The sequence below is a fragment of the Astyanax mexicanus genome, chromosome 1 (assembly GCF_023375975.1).
Source record: "Astyanax mexicanus isolate ESR-SI-001 chromosome 1, AstMex3_surface, whole genome shotgun sequence".
In the NCBI taxonomy this organism is placed as follows: domain Eukaryota; kingdom Metazoa; phylum Chordata; class Actinopteri; order Characiformes; family Acestrorhamphidae; genus Astyanax; species Astyanax mexicanus.
This window is the reverse complement of record NC_064408.1, coordinates 52,998,964-53,020,194: the sequence shown is the minus strand read 5'-3', so window position 1 is coordinate 53,020,194 and position 21,231 is coordinate 52,998,964. Positions and strand designations below refer to the sequence as shown.

General features: G+C 38.2%; 1 protein-coding gene across 1 annotated transcript; it reads right to left on the bottom strand.

Moving 5' to 3' along the window:
• Positions 1-7,182: 7,182 nt before the first annotated feature.
• On the bottom strand, positions 7,183-19,125 carry nr2e1 (nuclear receptor subfamily 2, group E, member 1). Its single transcript, XM_022665374.2, has 9 exons — positions 18,475-19,125; positions 15,013-15,158; positions 14,433-14,520; positions 13,613-13,851; positions 11,932-12,078; positions 11,637-11,733; positions 11,353-11,502; positions 9,495-9,600; positions 7,183-8,553 (listed from the first exon to the last, which is right to left on the bottom strand). Exons 1-9 carry the CDS (start codon positions 18,530-18,532, stop codon positions 8,391-8,393), a joined length of 1,194 nt encoding a protein of 397 aa, XP_022521095.1. The 5' UTR covers positions 18,533-19,125; the 3' UTR covers positions 7,183-8,390.
• Positions 19,126-21,231: the final 2,106 nt, after the last annotated feature.

Below are 21,231 nucleotides of genomic sequence, written 5' to 3'. Positions count from 1 at the left end.
TAAAATGCTTTGCAAATCTCATAGACCCACAATTTATGTACACTTGAACATAGAACACAATTCAGATTTTGATAGTGACTCATTGTACCATTTCAAAAAGCATTAACTAATTAAGACCTTAGTGGCAGCAACACATCTCACAGATGTTGAGACAGATGAAGCAAAAAAAAAAGGCATTTTAGAAATGGTAAGGTTTAACAATCTGACAAAATGTCTAAAAGCTGTGGAACAATTTCAGAAAAACAATTTCCTCTATATTAATTTGTGAAGACTTTTGATATCATGTGCAGTAGATGGTACTGGGACATTCACGCTTAGCCAGCCATGTGAGTTAGTTGCAAATTGGTCCTAGTGCAGATGTTTTTTTTACACTTAATACACTTTAAAGCCTTTAAAAATCAACGCAATGGTTTGCAATAGACTTTGAGTTGTCAACTTCTTGTAGAATTACATTGATCCAAAAAAGTATTTTAAGTATGGTGAATTAGTTTTTCAGTTATAGTAAAAGGCATTTTTAAATAGCATGAACTTAATAACTCACCATCAACAGATATGTGTACGTTAACTGCGCAAAAAATCAAGTTGCCTTTAATTATATAATTAAGTATAATATAATGTACCAATTATATTTAATAATATTGTAAAGTGTAAATCTGTGCACTGTAAAAATGAAAAAGTTGAGAAAACAAAACATTTTAAGGCAACTTTCAAACTTGATTTTTTATTTCTTTTTTATGATTTGCTCTGATAATATATTTTCTAAACCTTCTCTACTGCCCCTATAATGTCAGTTTTGCTGAGGTGGTCTAATCAAATCAAACAATGTCAATATTCAACAGTATGATTAACTTTATTCAGTTCTTTCGTCACACAGCTCATTCCTTACATACTTAGCCAGGAAGGTGTGTTGAAACAACACTTTCATTTTTATGTCACTACAACTCAATAAAACATAAAATGAAAATAAAAATCCTGCCAAATTCATGTTATTTTTTATCTTACAACAGGATATTTAATTATTGGCTAAAGGCCATCAGAATTACTTTTGAGAGTGTACTCTACTCAACATTTGTATATTTAATTGTATATTAATACATTGTATGTTTAAGCAGTGCTAGTTTTACAGACTCTGTTAGGCTACAGAGAAACATTAAGCTGATAATGTTTTAAATACATTTAAACCCAAGTGAGCAAATCAAAAGCAAGAGAAAACGTCCTTCGATTTGGAGGAAGAAACCTTGGAAGGAACCAGACTCACAGGGGGGACCCATCCTCCTCTGGTCAAAAGCTATATAACATAAGCTAATAAAAAGTAAAAAGCTGAAATGTTGTCTTCACTGGGATCTGTTTGTCCTCTTCAGGATCTGTTTAAAGTACAAAATGCCAAAGATTAGCCCACTATTGTTCTTGCTGAAGATCTTCTTCGTGCTCGTATGTAGTGACCGGGAGGCTCTGAGAATCGAGAATGACAGAAGCTTTAGCTGCCCTTTTTACAGCAGCAGAAACTGGAGTAGAGCTGAAGCAGCCGGTAAAAAAGCAATGCAATAATCTTTCTAGTTATCTACTTACTATTAGTAAAATAAATCTAGAAGTTAATACTGCATTTCTTGTGTTTATTAACTGTTCTGGAGTCGACTGCAGACACGGCTGCCGTAACAGCTTTTCTACCGAAGGCCGATCAGAAGTTTCGGACTGCAGCATGGAGCGGATGAGGGACTGACATGGCTTCTCCATTAGGAAGTATCTGGTACCTTCGAAGGGCAGCGTCCCAGTTACCATTTCATACAGGATCACCCCCAGGCTCCACACAACACTCTTTCTTGGATCCTAGGGCCTATGTCTGAGAACCTCCGATGCAGCGTAGTTGAGGGTGCATGGGTATGTAACAAACAGTTCAGGGAAGCCCCTTGAATAGCATCCGATAGAAAGCCAGTCAGTCTTGGCATTTGTAGATTTTAGGTCTTGATGGAAAATGTTCTGCTGGTGAAAATAGGCCATGGTGCTGAGCAGCTGGGAGAACCAGTCTGACTTAATAGGAAGGCAGGATGATTGAGTCAATAGGAATCTTCTCAATCATCCTGCCTTCGAGATCCATTTCAGCGACCTCCATCACGACGAAGGCCAGTCCATTAAACATCTCAAAGATCTTGTGTACCTTAACAATGTTAGGGTGCCTCGTTGCTCTCAGGATGTCGAGTTCCTGGCACACTTGTTCAGGATATTTCCACAATATATCCACAATAATTCCCTTTCAGACAGCTTCCTCTTACAGCGTCCACAGTTAATCCTGTTGGATGTGGTTCGTCCTTCTTGGTGGTATGCTGACATTACCCTGGATACTGTGGCTCTTGATGCATCACAAAGACTTGCTGTCTTGGTCACAGATGCCCCAGCAAGACGTGCACCAACAATTTGTCATCTTTTGAACTGTGGTATGTCACCCATAATGTTGTGTGCATTGCAAAACTGTGCTCTTACCCTGCTAATTGAATCTTTACACTCTGCTCTGCTCTACTGTGCAATGTGCAATTAATGAAGATTGGCCACCAGGCTGCTCCAATTTAGCCATGAAACCTCCCACACTAAAATGACAGGTGTTTCAGTTTCATTGTCCAATCCCTGTAGTATGGGGGTACATCTTAAACGGGTGTCCTGCAATAAGGAGTCATTTTCAGCACAGGGGATAGGCATTTAAGTTGCATTTCCTCTGTTCAACACAAAGGCTCTGCACATTTTTTACAAGACAGTCAACTCGTACTTGCCGCAACATAACTAATATAAACATAGTCTTATATGTCCTGTTTGCTCACATATACGCCAAATGGTTTAGAACAGAGCAATATATAAACCAGGAGGCAGCAGCTGGCTAGCATTAGCCTACACTGTACACCCACAATTAGTTTGAACTCAAACAAATTAAGTCTGTTTTATGTAAAATTGGATATTTCCAAATATTACTCAACTATTATAAATTTGTGGGCACGTATACATTCAAACAGAGACCTTTAAGTAGAGTCAACTGTAGTCTGTTAGGACAAACTATTTGAATATCAGGTGTGTTCTCCAGTTTCTGACACCATCAATGTGTAGTCATTACCCCCAGGGCTACCTATGATAAACTTGTAGATCACATATTATAATTAACTGTCTGGCCTCTAAATTCATTTTTCCAGGCTTTCTCAGTGTGAATGTTTATAAAATAAATATATCAACTTATCTAGTTTTACAGTATAATAAAAATAAAACAAGTTAAATTAACTTACCCTTTAGTTGTAATATGCTAACTTAGTGCTTAGTGTAATATGCTAAGTTTTCATTACCCATTAACTTTTTTAAGGCAACCGGTTTGCTCAAACATATCCGGTGTTTACAATGAACATTAAATATCTTCTATTAAAAGCTTTTCAGCAGTCTTAGGAAGAAGAAAAGGAATAACTAATCATGATCAGTTACAGAATATTGATAAAATATGTGATGAATTATTTTAATCGATTGGCACCACTAATCAGTCACGTGTTACTATGATCAGTATTTGGGATCAGTTTTTTTTACCTTGTTCTCCTGTGTACAACCAGTTTCTTGTTCTGGATCAGAGATTCTTTACTGGATGCAGAAGACAAAACTACATTCTTCGTCTTTCTTCAGAATCATTCATTAACATAAATTAGCTCTTTTCTGAAATGACAAAAGGTTACAAAAAACTTTTTAAAGTTCTAATGTATTTCATTGGCAAAATGTGGAAAGGTAACAGTTCTTGTGTTGCTGAACCACTAACAAATTTGTCAGCAACAAAGTAACACATACAAACAGACATTAAAACGTATTGCACTTCCACTGCATCTTCACAAGAACCTGTAAAAAAAAAAGCACAAGGAAAGTTTAAGCTCAACAGCTGCAGCTCCGTTCTGTAAATCCCACTTCAAAACATTTATTAGCCAGTGCTAATGGCTAAATATGCCTATATTTGTATTTACTACAGCAATACACCGAGCGAGTCAAGGAGGGGCAAAGCTCACTCAACAATCAGACTGGAAAATTAATTTGGGGTTGTAAACTAGGTAAACACTGTTACAGAGCTAGCTGTCTAACTAGCTACTAAACTAACTGTAGCAAACTAGTTGAGGGGGGTTGTAAACTAGCTAAACACCGTGACAGAGCTAACTAGCTGGTTTAGGTATGTTTGAGACATACGGCACACGACACATTCAAACTAAAAAAAATCGCCATTTTAATCCGAACTTTAAATTACAAGCTAGTTATAGTTTTCTACCATATCTATCTTATATATACAAACACACGCCAGCTAACTTTTGACTCCACAGAAACAGCTGATTCTGAATACTAAAATGTGCCCCGACACAAACATAACCCTATAAACTATGATATATAAACTAGCTGACTCCCTTTAGCACATGAGGGTGGCACGCTAACTAGCGCAGCGCAGCGCAGCACCGCGGCTAAAGTGAGAGCTCTGTGACAAATAATTAATACTAAAGACGGTCAGGCAAATAAATGCACTTTTTATTATTTAATACATTCAGCACGTTAATCAGCTTCTCCTCATTCACCCCAACATGCTTGTGAGACGCTGTACAGAGCTGTGTCAGGCTCCTCTCAGTGATTTTTTTTCTTTTTATCTAACATCTCTCATTTAAAATGAACTATTTTACATACTCACCATTTGAAGTAACACTGATTTTTAAAATCCAACTTTGGTGTGCAGCGGACATAAGCAGGGACTCTTCAGCAACGTGCACAATCAGAGAAGCAGCTCTTCACCTGCAGCAAACATGCCCCTCCCCTCCCTCTTAGAAATTTCCATATTAAGTTTTAATTGCTTAGCAGCTCAACATTGCTAACAACTAGTTCAATTTAGTAATGGCAATATTTTTTTACAAAACAAAAAAGAATAATTAATTATTACTCTTATTTTATTAAAATAAAAATTAGGTTTACCGTTTATGTACACACTGTAGTGCTGTAATTAAAAAGTAATTTCCACTTCTTCAGGTCCTTAAACAACACACACAACGAACAGCACACTCTAAAAAGTGATTTTGTTTTAGTCACACTGAAAACTCATGAAGGCTCATCTAAACTCAGTCATTACTTTAATTTGTCTCTGTTCAGTGGAAATATATACTATTTTTATTCAGCTTAACTGAGTTTTGTTTACCCAGCAATTGTTTAACTCAACTGATTTGTTGTATATACATATATTGGTATTCTCCCATATTTAGCATATTTCTAAAGAATTGACAATACTGACAGCATAATACTGCAGCAGCACAAGAGTGAACACTGTACAGCTCCAAGCCGACACACTGTGACCTCTAGGAACACAGAATTAAAGTAACTTGCAGCCTACAAAACTGAGTCCTGGCAACCAACACGTGTTACACTAATGCATGCCTAGGATAAGGTATAGGCAACAGACAACACAAAGATGGTAAATAAGGGAGAGGCCACATTCAATATGCAAATATATGGTACAATAAGCCTATGGGAAAGCTTTATGAATTAACAAGAGCTTTGACACTCCTAGTATACTAAAAGTTGTTTGGAATCCCATTCATTGCTCAACAAGCATTTTAAAAATTTCAAGTTGAAGTTCTCTGAACTCATTTTATTGAGTTCTACTGGCTGGTAAGTTCACCTAACTTGATAATATTTGTTATTCTGACTAACTTAAAACATAGCTTCCAAATGTTTTTGAGATGTGTGGCTGCTGTGAAGTTCCTAAAAAAATCTGTTTTTCATAAAATGGTGAAATGTCTGACTTTCAACATCTGATATGTTCTATTGTAAATAGAATATGGGTTTATTTATTTTGCAAGACATAGCATATTTTCAATTATTTGTGTATCAGCCTCCTAACATTTTGGGATTGGGATTGTAATCCTTTTATTTTATTTAATTTAGAAACTGATAATGTAGAGTTTGAGCTCATTGTCATGTTTAATTTCTGACATAGTCTGCTGGGTTATAGAGTCATCTTATCTGCAAATATTGATGGACTGGATTAGGTTTCAGTTTAACACAAAAGTCTTACATTCTAAACTACAGTTGCCAAATGCACTGTATTTTGTGGAGCACCATGATGTTGATGAATTATAAAAATGGTAAGGATTAACCTTTCCAGATTTAACAAGCTGCAGGCTTTTAAACATGTGTATAGTCCTCTATCGGTGGGGAACAACTGGTGTTTGTCCAAGTCTTTTGAAAATGTAGAATAGGTAGAGATGCTACACAATTTTTTTTTTTTTTTTTTGGCGTGGGTATATGATTATAGGAAACTATTGTATATGGTGGAGGTTTTAGAGTTGGTTCTAAAGGGGTTTTAGTTGGGAGGCCCCTACGAGGTATGAAAAGACAAACTATATATTTTTTTACCATACCATATTCGTTTTTTCACCCTATCACCAAGTCAGATAATGGTACATAGACATAACTGAACATTATTATATATTTTACATATTATTATATATAAATTATAGATGAAAGAGATAAAGCTTTTTTTCTGCCCCCTTCCAGCAGTTACGTCTCCCAGTTGAGGAACCGCTGTTTTAGAGAACCAAAAGTTACATGGCTATGGAGCGCTTGATTAGAACAGTGTACTGGTACTAGAGCCCTGGCCTGGTTTAGAGGAGGTCCGCGATATCGATGGAGAAGGAGAGATGCTAAAGGGCACATCCTCTCTGGGTCGCTTGCAGTTGCGCGGGCCCGCGTTAAAGGAATAAGCTAAATTGGATTGAACGTTGTCATCTGCAATCATGATTCTTTCTATTGTGTTCGCTCTCTCTCAAAAATGAACATTAAAAATGCAATTTAGGCATAGCCCTTGATTTATCAAAGAGTGCTCGAAAGCTCCGGGGCCCGCGCGAGGCACAGCAACTTCACTCAAGGTCCGGGTGCATTGTATCGGCGACGGTTCAATATGCACTCCAGCCCAGACATGAACCTCTCAACGTCCTCGTTTAGAGAGAGTTTCGGGAGGAGGGGTGGAGGTAGGGGGCTCTTTTTGCTGCAGATTCGAGCAGCATGTTGGGCTGCAATAAACATCATCAACATCATCATCATCAACAACAGAAAAACAACAAACCAGAATATTCCTCCAGTTGTGGAGGAAAAGGAGAAAACAACACTAAAAGGCAGTTTTCAGCAAAGAAGAAGCCACAAAGGTCAATATTCAATATTTATTCTAATATTTAGACAACTTTCACCAAATGTTTGTACTTTTTACAACAATGAATATATTTACAGACTACAAAATCCACCCTTACAAGTGCTGAGCATGTGTGTGTCAACATATGTTAGTATAGTAACTACTCGTCGTAAGCTCCGAAGGCTGCGTTGGACCACGAAATAGGCTGTTTAGATTTGTTTGTGTTTGTTTGTAGTTGTGTTATTTGTCTGTTTTGTCTAGAGGTGGGTTTTGTCTGATCTGCAGCAGAGCCGTCCAGGTAGTTGGTACAAAACCCTGGGTTGTATTTTTACTTTATGGACCTGGGTTACCCACCTCTAGTTTTGTCTTGTAGTTGAAAGTCGTCCTTGGCGTTGTTGAGTAGTTTGCGCGAGGCGGGACAAGGTCAGAGTTTCACGCTTTACGTTGCTCCTTTGGTTTTCAGCACCTCGTCGAATGGACAGCGACAACTCGCGGCTTTATCCCTCTTCCACCACTCTCCCTCTATCCATCTCTCTGTCCCTCCTTCTCCTTTCTCTTTCTCTCTATCTTTCTAAAATATATCAAATATATATTTGGTTTCCGCCAAACTCTTACAGACAGAACGTTGCAGAAGAAATAAAAAAAAGTTTGCAATTTGATAAAAAAGAACATTGGTCGGAAAAGCTCATTGGTCTTTTTGGAGTTCATTACTTAAACCGTCTTTCCATTGAGCAACCAACCGTTCATGATTGTACGCAACTACCCAACCGAGCGGCTTACAGTGGTTTACCGCTTTCCCCTCGACTGTCTGAATCAGGTTAACTCAGTAAGTATACTTAAAAACCGTAGATTAGATGTACAGTTAGAAACATAGTTTAGGTCTTGACTTTAAAGTCTTCCCTCTTTCTGCTCTACTGCTCCTCAACCCAGGAAACATCCCGTCCCCCGGCTGGCCTGAGGCTGGACTTTCCACAGACCCTTTAAGCGCTTCGTGAAATCTCTGGATCTCTTTTAAGAGTAGGACGCCTCCAGGTGTTCTGCATCCACGCCGTGGTGGAAAGTCAGCCTCGTGTTACATGATGATAATCGTATCGTATCGTGAGTCTTTTAATGCTGTTTGTTTGATTTGCATCACTCGCCTCTCACATTCCAGTTTTCCAGTGTTTTTCCAGTTAGTCCTGGTTGGGGATGCGCGAATCGTGCCTTATGTTTTAGTGGCCGGGTTTCATATGTCACTGGATTTGTACATGTCGGAGAGCAGTCGTGTGATAGGGACGTTCCCGATGGTCTTTTTGAAAAACACCTCTTCGATGGTAGACGGACCGACGGAGCGCAGCGCGGGCAGCAGCAGCAGCAGCTTTCCGAAGCGGCACGGCTGAGTGGGGTACCTGAAACACAGCGATCAAGGTCAGCAAGGCACTCCCACTGCTGATTTCACACAGTCACTAATCCCCTCCCCACCTCTCCCCACCCCTACTCAAACGCTTAATTTCACATTCCGACACGCTTCATTCAGCCATTCGGTAATTAGATAAGTGGGCCACTTTAAGACATTCTTGATTTGTTTCATTTTCAGCTCATGCTTAATTATTAAATTGTACTAAACTGTACATTCCAAGAGATGCTTGGAAAAAGATACCTTGTCACTTTGTCACATGGGTGATTCCTCCAGAGATACATCTTCAGTGCCTTCCTAACCTAGTACTGAACTCATATTTTAAGGGAGCTACTACATCTCAGGAGGATGAAGCTGACCAATCACACCTTTTTAATTTGAAGTCATTGTACAGCTGAACATGCTTAGAGAAGGACGCAAACTTTAAAAGCTTTAACCCATATTTATTCACTTCACATCTACACCTTAATCATACTGGCAAGAGTAAATTGCCATTGTTTTAGTGTGAAGAATAAAATGTTAAAATGTTATATTTCTGAGAGACCAAAAATTCAATACTGTCACAATTAAATTCAGTTATGTTTACTGAATTCTGAATGAAAGGGTGGCTCTGTTTAAAACACACCTTTTATACAATATATAAATAATTTTATTTTAAACCAAATAAATGAATGGCTCCACTAATGATCTGTGAAGCCAGCACTATCTGATGTAGGCTACTCAGTGATAATTAATAGTTTGTTGTTATTTATACTGCATTTAAAAAATCATATCCAGTATAATGTCCATGTGAACACAATTGAATCCTGTAAAAGTGACTTTAATACCTCAGTTAAGACACACACTGCAGTTAAGACACAGCAAACAAATCTTTATCTGTGCTAATATGTATGCATTAAATGCTTGTGATATGCATGTTGCTGCAGGTTGTACCTTGTGTGGATGTAACTGTTCAGGGTGAGCTGAGCTTCATCTTGCAGGGCTGCGATGGCGCTGGCGTTACGGAAGCTCCTCAGCTCTGAGCCACTGTGTGTTGGAACTGCTCAACAAAGATGAGAATTGGGCAGGTTATTAATAGGATATTCAAAGCATTTTTCCAAGTTTCTTCAAAATACAATAGTTACAAGGTAAAAAGAAATCAGAGTGGATTGATGTAAAAAAATTGGACAATTCCAGATTTCTTAAAGGATTTAAGCACCGATTACACAGAAAAGTCTGGTGTTTGTTGATCAGTATGTTGTATTATGTTGTGTTTCAGTCTAAAGTATATTTATAGAATACAGTGGGGTGAAAAAGTGTTTGCCCCCTTTGTGTTTGTCACTCTAAAATGTGTGAGGTCATCAAACAAATTTTTATATTAGTCAAAGACAACACAAATATGCAGTTTTTTAATGAAGCAAAAATGTGTTTGCCCCTAAATCTAATAAATGGCTGCCATTAGCAGCAACAACTGCAATTAAGTATTTGCAGTAACTTGCAATGAGTCTTTCACAGAACTGTGGGGGAATTTTGGCTCCACTCTTCTTTACAGAATTGTTTTAATTCTGCCTCATTGGAGGGTTATTAATCATGAAATGCCTTTTTAAAGTCATGCCACAACATCTCAAAAGGATTCAGGTCTGGACTTTTACTAGGTCACTCCAAAGTCTTGACTTTGTTTTTTCTTTACCATTCAGAGTTGAGTACAATTCAGGTTGGACTTGCTGGTGTTTTTTTAAATCATTGTCCTGCTGCAGAACCCTTTCAGTTTGAGGTCACAAACAGATGGTCGGACATTCTCCTTTATTCATGGTCCAATTAACACAGCAAGTCTTCCAGGTCCTGAAGCAGCAAAACGGCCCCAGGCCATCACACTACCACCACCATGTTTTACTGTTAGTATGATGCTCTTTTTCTGAAATGTGGTGTTACTTTTACACCAGATGTAATGGGACACACACCTTCCAAGAAGTTAAAAGTTGTCTCGTCAGTCCACAGAGTATTTTCTCAAAAGTCTTGGGCATCATTAAGATATTTTCTGGCAAAATTGGGATGAGCCTTAATATATTTTTTGCTCAGCAGTGTTTTTTTGTCTTGCCACTCATGCAGGTCATTTTAGCCCAGTCTATTTCTGTTGGAATCATGACTGCTGACTTTAACTGAGGCAAGTGAGACCTGCAGTTCTTAGGATGTTGTTATGGGGTCATTTTTCTAAAATCTCTTGGATGAGTTGTAGTGCGCTCTTAAGGTAATTTTGGTTGGCCGGCCACTCCTGGGAAGGTTCACCACTGTTACATGTTTTTTGCCATTTGTGGATAATGGCTCACAAAACTTTAGAAATTGCTTTACAACCTTTTCCAGACTGGTAGAATCAATTTATTTATCATTTATTAATGAATATCTTTGGATATTGGCATGATGTCTTCTTCACTTTGTCAGGGAATTTAAACGATTTCTTGATTGAGAACAGGTGTGGCAGTAATTAGGCCTGGGTTTGGCTAGAGAATTTGAACTCAGGTGTGATAAACCACAATTAAGTTTTTTTAACTGGGCAGGGCAAACACTTTTTTCTGTTCATTTTGTTCTGTTTTCCCATCCTCAGTATCAGATAAATTGGATCTAGATCATCAATATAATTTACATGAAAGACCTCATAATAAAAATAAATCTGATCTAATTCTAATTTTAATTTATTTTAAAAAGGGTCATTTAATACTTTGTTGTATTGTTGGTTTTTCATTTATATTTAATGTTTATTATCTATTTATTTGCTGATTTAAGAATATGAGGATTGAAAATGTTGCATCCTTACCTGCTTTAAATGTGACTATACACTTGAGGCAGGCAAACTCTGTGGCATCTAGCCGGAGCTGCCTGAAGTGCGTCACCACTTCCTGCAGCGCTTGGATCTCTTCCATTAGCTTGTTGAGCCTCTGAGATTCTGTGTTTTCTGCTGTCATCCCTGCATAAACGAACACGTCCAGGATGAGGAATCATACCAGCACTACTTAACATGTGCAAAGCTGTGCTGTTAGGATTTTCACTACATGCAGGATGAAATATTGTGGATGGTGACCAGTAGGCTACTGCCCATACCTGAAACAGCCAGCAGAGTGTTGGAGTCCACAGGAATGGCCCATTGCGCTATGCCCAGTACAAACAGTTCCCTCCAGGCTTCCTCTAATAGGATCAGCTGTGAAACGGATTACAGCACTCATTAGCACTGAGATTGATTCTCAGCAAAAGCCTACATTCACTGGGTTCACTTTACACAACATCAGTTCAAACACCACGTTTCCTAGAACAAATGGTGAAATGAATGCAGTGTTTATTTGGACTTTCCAAGATCCACTGAGCTACAGTGACAGTGAATGAGCTCTGAGTGGCTTACCTGGTCAGGTAAGGGCAGAGTTGAAAAGGCAGGGACACTTTTTGCCCATTTGATGCTCATGAAGAGGAGACGTGCCGCTGATTCACACACTGACTCAGTGGCCACTTCATATAAATACAGAGGTGCACCACTCACTTCATGGGGGTACTAAAAAAAGAGAGGAAATAATGTTGGTCAGGGATATTGGCTCAGGAATATTGTGCCCTGAGAACATTTTAGAATTAATTTAACAACCTCTTGTTATTCTTTATTAGTGTGTTCACTAGGAAATGTGAATTAGCAGAAGGAAATAGTGTAAACAAGCTCATTCATATGCAAGTGGAATTTTAGTGGAAAAATCAAATAAACAAATTGTTTTTTCATTTCCTGAGCATAGAACATGTGTCGCATGTTTCCACATTCTATTTATGCAACGTAAAAAAAAAGTAAGTTACATTAAAATAAAATTTAAAAAATGCAATGCAATGCTTCTAATGCAATCTGGTTTAATTTGAGTGGAAAGAATAACATATAAATTTACTCTTTTACAGTGTTATTTGTTCAGGGTCATTTTAACAAATAATTAATATTGGAAATTAATGGATTACCCTGCCTTTCTTTTTCTGGACACATTATCACAGTCAATTTTAGCTGTTTTTTATATACTTTAAATCTAGAGTCTAGAATCTTTAAATCTGTTTTTTACATTCTGTCAACATTGTATAATGAAATGATTTAAAATGGCCTAGAATAAAATGTTGTTACATTGATGTTCTTTGAAAGTTAATAGGTTTTTGACCTCCTCACATAAAGTTGCAATTTAAGAGGTACAAGCTTTTTTAGCAATAGCAACAGTGTTAGTATGATTGTATGCTCATTCCTGAGTGATACCAATTTGAAACCTATTTTTTTGTTTGATTTAAAGTGTTTAAAGATTTGAAGTTAAAATGGATATAAAACTGTAAGTTTGGTCGACTTCCCCAATTGCATCGTTTTATTAAAATATTTATTTGAAATTAATAAATTGTAGTTAAGCTGTTTTTTTAGATTAAACAAAGCAGACCTTTTTCATAGTATGAGACAATTGAAAGATTTAGCAGGCAAATAGTATTAATTTAGCAGCCCAAAAAAAAGTGTGCTCCACTCCCAAGAGTTTCATCAGAGTAAAATACATTTTTTCGTTCAAATGAAGCAAAGCACATTTTCATGCTGATAATACATTACGTTATTGTTTATTGACCTAAAACCCCATCTTAGCCCTTTTCTTTTTGTAGAGTCTGTTGTCTATTAAATAGACTGTTTTATATGATCAGTTTAGTCTTGAAATTACTGATTAAACAACGAAATTAAAGGAAACTTTACTGCTCTTTTTTAACTCACATAATGCCTTAAAACCCTTGCAAACAGTTAAAATCCAGTTAGAGTCCACCTTCACTTTTATATTGTTCCGGAAAAAAAAAAGAATAATAGAGCCACAGAAATGATAAAAAATATATATTATATTGACCTCTGCATGTAATATGCTGACAAATGTGCAGATCCTTTTTAATTTATTTTCAGTTGATCAGGGGTGCCCATACCTATGCTTAAAATAGACAGTATATTGACAGTTAAGACTTTTTAACTATTGTCCCTAAAGGTGCTATTTTGTAGATGTTTAAATGTAGATGAGTGCTGTAGGGGTGTATATGCATGAACTCACTTTGGGAGTGGGCTGAGCGAGCCCCACCACAGCCTGCTGGCGCTCTGGCGTGCTAGCCACTGTATTAAGATCGAGACTGTGTGTGTCCAGCTGGCTGACGGTGGTGAAGAAGGGTGGTCCAGGGATGGAGGCGGTGGGAAATGGGGCAGAAGAACCGTTTACGTCCTTGTGGCCCCTGAAGTAGAGCGCCACCTGCTTCCTGATGGTGGACGTTCTCGGACCCCGCTCGTGCTGAACAGCTGTGAAGGGAAGGGCGAGCATAAGTTGATTAGTGAAGTTATGTGCAAGAGTACAGTAAGTAATGTATGTTTTTAATTTGTTATGGTGAGATTTTCTGGACATGTACCATAGATATCCGAAAAAGGGAAATAAACAAAAGTTCACCAATGTTAAAATCTATTTTCGGACTAATTATACTACGTTGAAAAAATCTATATAGCCTACAAAAAGTCCTCCATGTAGTGAACTCTCATTCAACCAACTCAAAACTATTTGTGCACTCAAATGGTTATTTTTTAACATGAGTTAATATAGAATATATCATCGTCTGATTATGTTTAACAATGGCCTTTATTAGATCAAAAACTGTTGTATGGGTTTATTATTTTACGTCCACGTAACAAACCATAAAAAAGTTTCCTCAAAAGTGCACCAATCCTCTTTAATGTGCAATTGTGTGCTCTAAATTAAGGTAACCCCATTGGAAAATGATTTGTACCAGAGGAAAAAGGAGGTAATACCATACATGGAAATGCAGCCAATCATCCTTCAGACATGTTTTTCAGTTAACCCAAGTTAATGAAAACACACTCGTTCTTACCGTCCTTATTCATGTTTACTTCCAAACATTTCTTCAAGCGACATGCACGACACTGATTCCTGTGAGTTTTATCAACAGGACATCCACCCTGAGAGAGAGAGAGAGAGAGAGAGAGAGAGAGAGAGAGAGAGAGAGAGAGAGAGAATGCAAAAATGTAAGAGCGCCACTTTTTTTTATTTCAAAGAGAGACAAACAGGCAGACAGACACTCGGCAGGTATGGTGCTGTAATCACGGCCATTGACTCGCTCCCCTGCCGCTTGGCCAATAGTCTCATCCCCGCCTCCCTCTCCAAATCCACGCAGTCATGCCGGTGCGTTAGATTGGATTACACCTGTTCCACTAGACGGGCCAAAGGGCCCTCAAAGGCGCGGGAGGAGGCTCGCTCCCACCATAATCTTTCAATTAGGCAGCGCGGCGGAGCTGTAATGTAAGCCCTGAGAGGGCCGGGCGCCCCGAGTACACGCAGCTCAGAGCAACGCCGCTACAGTGCTGAGCAGCGCTGCGTAAATGTCTGTGACAGAGAGGGAGGGAGAGACAGAGAGACAGAGAGAGAGAGAGAGAGAGGGAGAAGACGCTCACCTGCGTGCCGGACTTGCAGACGTATGTCCGGTTCCTCCTTATGCTCCTCTTGAAGAAGCCAGAGCAGCCGTCGCACGCGTACACCCCATAGTGTTTACCTGAACTGCGGTCTCCACACACTTTACACGGGATGTCCAGAATACGGCCTTTAAAATAAAGCAATTGTTTACACTCATTATTTTAGGAAATGTGCTATATTGAAGATATAGACAGAAGCGTCAGCTGAAACTGCTGAAACAAAATTAATAATATATTGACATTTATCGATTGATTCTATTTATTTTCTTATATCGTTGTCTTTTCAACTGCTCTTTTTTAAATTATTGTGTATGAATCGGTCGATTCATTTATTCCAGATCCCTAGCAGTCCAGTCTGTTTAATGCAAATTGGAAGTAAAATAGGGGTAAAGTTAAGACAACATCACAACTTCTCTCTGAATCTGTCTTCGCTCAGAAAGCAAAAATCAGAACAGTTCTAAAGAAAACGCGCACGCGCCCTCCCGCGCTCGGTCTTAACAGGTGTGTGTCTGTGGGAATGCGCGCGCGGTATAAAACAATGTCGCCCAGGCGCGCGCACAATGGCCACATTAGGAAAAGTGTTAACTTAATGATTTCCCCCCATTGAGCCTCATCTGACTGGACCAATCTGGACAAGCTGCCAGTCCACCGCCCCACCAACCACCCCTAAACACACGCACACACACATATATCTTCCCTTACCCTCCCTCCCCCCATACACACACCCCCGCTCATAATGAAGCTCGACAGCTGCTTTCTTCGCTGCATGTATGGCCCTGAGGATTAGGGAGTGACACGGCGGAGAGCAGAATGCGCACCATCGCCTCAAATGAAGTGTATGCAAATGAGGTCGGAGTAAATGAAAATTGTGATTTCTCTCTCCCTCTCTCTCTCTCTCTCTCTCTCTCTCTCTCTCTCTCTCTCTCTCTCACTCTTACGTGTGCATATAAACTTTCTCCCCCTCCTTTTTCCTCTTTCTGCGTCTAAATCCGTTAATGGCGCTGCATTCGCATGTAGATGGGGGAGTGGTGCGGAGGAGCGGCCGTGTAATTACTGACATATGTCCACCTGCTCATTGATTTCCCAGTGACCCGTCAAAAACGGTAGCATGGGAATTCGGATATGGCTCGGCGAGGGCCGAGCGCCACAACAATGAGAGCAGTGGCAGGGCGGTCTGATGTCAAACTGCAGCCAAATGATCGGTCGTTCAAAACTACTTTGGCAGCATTTAGCTGCGTCTTCTCTTCGCTCCAGATTCTGTGAACGCGTGACAAAAAGAAAAAATATTAAAAGTTCTTAAGCTTTGATTCTGCAGCAGATATATAAAGTTCTCATTTTTATGTTCATTATTTCGCCGCTGTCGTAAACCTCGTATTTTAAATGCTAACTTTACAGGAGAAGGAAAACATTCTAGTAAATATAAAAGAACATTTCAAGCAATTTTACATATAACAAATTTTCAAACGTAAAAAAAGTGAAACAAATACATAGATTTTGTATAACAACTAAAGTGTATTATGTTTAAACTGCTGTTGTCATTTGGATACTAGATTTTTAAAATTACCTTTTGGACACATACAAAATTAGCCGAAATTACTGTATCCAGTTAATGTTAAATAAAGTTAGAATGCAAAAAAGTGAAAATATCTTGGGATGATAATAATAATGTTATTTTTCGGTTTTTAGTATGATTTATGTTTGTAATGCTCTGGTTATTGTAAATTCTGCAATGATAATGAAATAATTGAAATAAATAAACGCACTTATTAAAATAACCACAAACCCCCCGAAAGGAATATAGATTAACATTTATGTATTTGTATATTAATAATAATAATAATAATAATAATAATAATAATAATAATAATAATAATAATAATAAAAATAATAATAATAATAATAATAATAATAATAATAATAATAATAATAATAATAATAATAAATGGTGTTTTCTTTATTTGATTTATCTCATTCTTCATCAGGGACTGGAGCTGAACAATGTCTATTTGCTGGAGCTGAGCTATAAATTTGAGCTCCATTTCATAACATCGCTAATTTATTGTCCTTCATTAAAAGTGAGAAATTATAGTAGAAGAAGTGGAACGGAGTGCTGCATTTGTTAGACCCCATTCTGTAATTGTTTTATCCGTGTGTTGCTTTCCGAAACCCCTCTTGCCTATGAATATGTGGCATATTTCATTACAGTAATAAGTTTAGGGCCTACCGTCTCCTGCATCAGTCTAGCGGTTGAGCCGGGGCCCCCAAACACAGTTTTAAAACTTTTAATATAAGGAAGATGATGATGATGATGACAAAAAAATTAAAATAGGGAATAGATGACGCTGATCGTGAAGTTTGTATTTGAGAGAACCTGCCGCGTCTAAGCGATTTGAGTTGATGAGGTGTTACTTTAGGGTAAAGTTTCGTTTAATATTTTTCAGTTTCACTCTCTTGGACATTTTGTAAATAGTGATGATTTTTTTGTCTTTTAAACTTAGCCAATTAGGTATTCGTTATCTTAAATAACTAATTGAAACTGACAACTCGCATCTACACTTATTTTTATTTCACTTTCTTAAATCTATGTATTTTTACACATATTTGTTCTTATAAAATTCGTTGCAGCCAGGGAAAAAATGTATCTCCTACACTGCAAATTTAAAAGAAAATGAAAAAATCATTTCAATGAAATTCATTGTAAAAATATTTTATTCCAATTCATTTGGAGAGTTTGTGCTTCATGAGATTTAGATAAAGGCCAAAGTACATTAAAACAACATCCAATAATAAAACTTTTATCCAACAATTTAAGGTGAATAAAAGAGGAAGCTTAAATATGTAAACACCTATTAATGAAGACTTTTTATATGTGGTATTTTGATAAATTATTTCGAAATGCGTATTACTGAACACGCATTCTCATTTACTTGACTGAGCTACCTGGAAAACACGCAAAATCCTTAAGAAGAAAACACATATAAACAGGCTGCTTATCATTTCAGTAAAACTTTAAAAGTAAACTTTTTAATGTAGTCATAATTAATTTAATCGGAATCGTATGTGATCTGTGACATGTCAAATTATATTAAGTTACGTTGCTGCTCCATTCTTATCCATTATCCACTCACATAAATCAATCATTCGAAAACATATGGATTTGTTTTTACATATTCAAATGTGTCAATAACAAAACCTAGTCATGAAAATGCACGTTTTAAAACAAACAATTAATTTTAATTAAAGAAGAGAAAATCGGGCATTTTAAATTATAGGTTATAGTTGCCGTTAGTAAAGTTCAGTTTAGTGTGATCCTCCACTTGCGCGCTACAGTTTACAATGTCACATAATCTCCCGGGTTGATTTAGACAGACGCGATTAAATGACAGAGATTAATAATTAATATTGAGCATCTGTAGTAAAGCGTTTCAAGGTCTCGGTACTCACTTGACTTGACGTTTAAAATATCCAAACAGCCACTTGTTGAGCTGGAACCTTTACTCATCTTGGGCTCCTCTTCCAGTTCGGCTGAGGGAAAGTCAGCAGCGGGTTTTAATCAGTTTTAGATCTTGTCGCAGCAGTCCGGGTAGGTGCCGGTGGAGATGCTGAGCGCTGCGGAGGCGGTGTGAGTGTCCAGTGTGTCTCCCCGGCGTGAGCTGCCCTGAAGCTGTATGATGTGGACCGGTCAGACCCGCAGTCCACGCGCATGCACGGGCTGGGAGGTGACCTACACACGGGATGACCCTTGGGCAGCCAAAGTTGCTGCAGTAGAGTTTGTTCTCGGTAAACGGGGCCCAGAACTCAGCGGTGAAAAAACACACTTAGATAGACCCAGCCGGTCAGTGTGAGAGGTGGAATAAATAACAGCAGGAGAGGGGAGAAAGCTCAGAGCGCAGAAATGCGGGCAGCCCCGGAGCCGCGCTGACTTTGTGATGTGCGCCGTCAGATTAAAGCCTTCGGGAATATGCATGAGAAGTATTTGAGGAGGAAGCAGGAGGTAGAGGAGGAGGAGGAGGAGAGGCCCAACTTCCCTTTTTGCCCACTTAGCTTTTTTCCCTGCCTTCTTCTACTCTAAGTTGGCGCATGACGTCACCTGCCGGGGTGGGCAGGGGTTGGAGAACGACAGACGGAGTGACGTTTCCAAAAGACTGAGAGAGTGAGAGTGAGCGACAGAGAGAGTGAGAGAGGGGGGCGGCAAAGACTAATCCACTGCTGTTTAGAGGGACTGATTAGCCAGAGTTAGCCAGGTTGTTTAACACCATTATAACGTAATTGTATAGTATATTTTATATGTTTGTATGTATCTATATAATATTTTATTCTAATTTACTGTATTTATTTTGTTGATTTTATTTCATTTGTAATACATTTTTTATTATTTATTTTTATTTTATTAATTTGCGTTTTTTATGTATTATTATTATTATTATTATTATTATTATTATTATTATTATTATTATTATTATTATTATTATTATTATTATTAATACACGCTTCCTATTTTTAATCTTAAAATAAAGTGGTTTCGAAGCTCGCGCACCTGTTGCTCCCCCCGAGCTGCATGGAATACAGCTGTGTCTGAGCCTTGCTCCTCTCTCCGCTCCGCTCCGCTCTTACTACTCTGGAGTGTCTTCTTCTAAAGACTTATTTATTCAGGACTCGTTAGTTGTACCTCGTTGACCACAATCAAACCCAACTGTAAATAAAAAAAAAACTTGCTGTTAACGGAAAATGTCCTTCGTCTTAAATGCATTAATATGCATAACAATGTCTTTATTATATATTTATTGAATCATTAGTTTTTTCTCATTGCGTCTTTCGCACTTCGTCAAAAACTGACTGCTGACATGGTGCGCGCGCTCTTACCGCTCCCTGCACTGTGCGTGTGTGCGCGCGCGTGCGCCGGGGACCCCGCAGTGCCGCACCTCCGCGCTGTAATGACGGTCATTCCCACGGTGGGCCGGGGGGTCTAGGGCTCGCGCGCTGACCGGGGCCAGCCGGTCATGGAGCCGTGGCTAATCGCGATTAGTCATTCTCATGTCTTCCTTTAAACGAGCGCTTTAAAGACGTTAGCGAGGTTTTCTGACAGGTGACTGACTGTGTGTTCACTTCTGCAAGGGACAAGATGAGGCGTGTCACACTGAAACCGGAAAGTGACAGATACAGTGAGTTTACACTCTAATCAAATGAAATTACACATTAAAAACTTTAGATTAATAAAATTTCAATGAATTACAAATGAGGTGAAAACACTATAATTCAATATATAGTGAAATATTTATCAATCAATAGATTTTTTTTTTCGGTAGGTCAGTAAAATTGATTCAATATCCAATGTTTCGATTATTACATATAATATCTTCCCTTTTCTCTCAATTTTCTTTCTGCCAACTCTCTGGGAGAGGCTTTGGTAGGTTAGTAAAATAAAAAAAATGGGATAATATCAGACAGGTAAGATTTATTTAATGTAACTGCACTTATTCTCAATTTTCATCTTTCTTCTAATTTTTTATTTCCCTCTTTCTCTTCTTCTCTCTTTCTCCCATATGCTCTTCATTTCTTTATCTGTCTTACGATATCTCTCTTCTCTTTCTCATACCCCCTCTCTCTCTCTTGTATGTGTTTGTGTGTGTGTGTGTGTGTGTGTGTAGGGTGGGGTGGTCTGCTCGCAGTAATCTCCTTAACTCACTCTAATCCTGTCATTCAGAGATAGTCTTTACACAAACATAACCAACATTATGGTTGCCCAGGCTGCTTGCTTTCACTTTTTTGAGCTGGTGACTCTGCTCTCAATAACAGTCAATGAAAATCTTTGACAAAGGCCCATCAGATTGTGTATCTAGTTGCTGGTATGCAGCTACTCACATGGTCCTCAAAGTGGAGTGCAGGAGTGTATTCCAGTGTTCAGTGTCCACCATTGTTGTCACACCCCTGCTGAAGGTGGAAAAGGATTAAGATATGTTTCAATCTGAAAACGATCTTAAAGTAGTAACACCAGGCTGTGAAAAAAGAGATGCTACCAAAAACAAATTGATTACATAAAGAACATTTATGGAAAAGAGATGTGTGAAGTACCTTATAAATCCGACATAATGTAAACTCTTTATTTAGTATTAATTTCCTTGTGGAACTGTAAAAGTCAAACCTTTAATCAAAAATCAATGTTGTAATGTGTAGTAAATGTATAAAACCTTGACCTACACT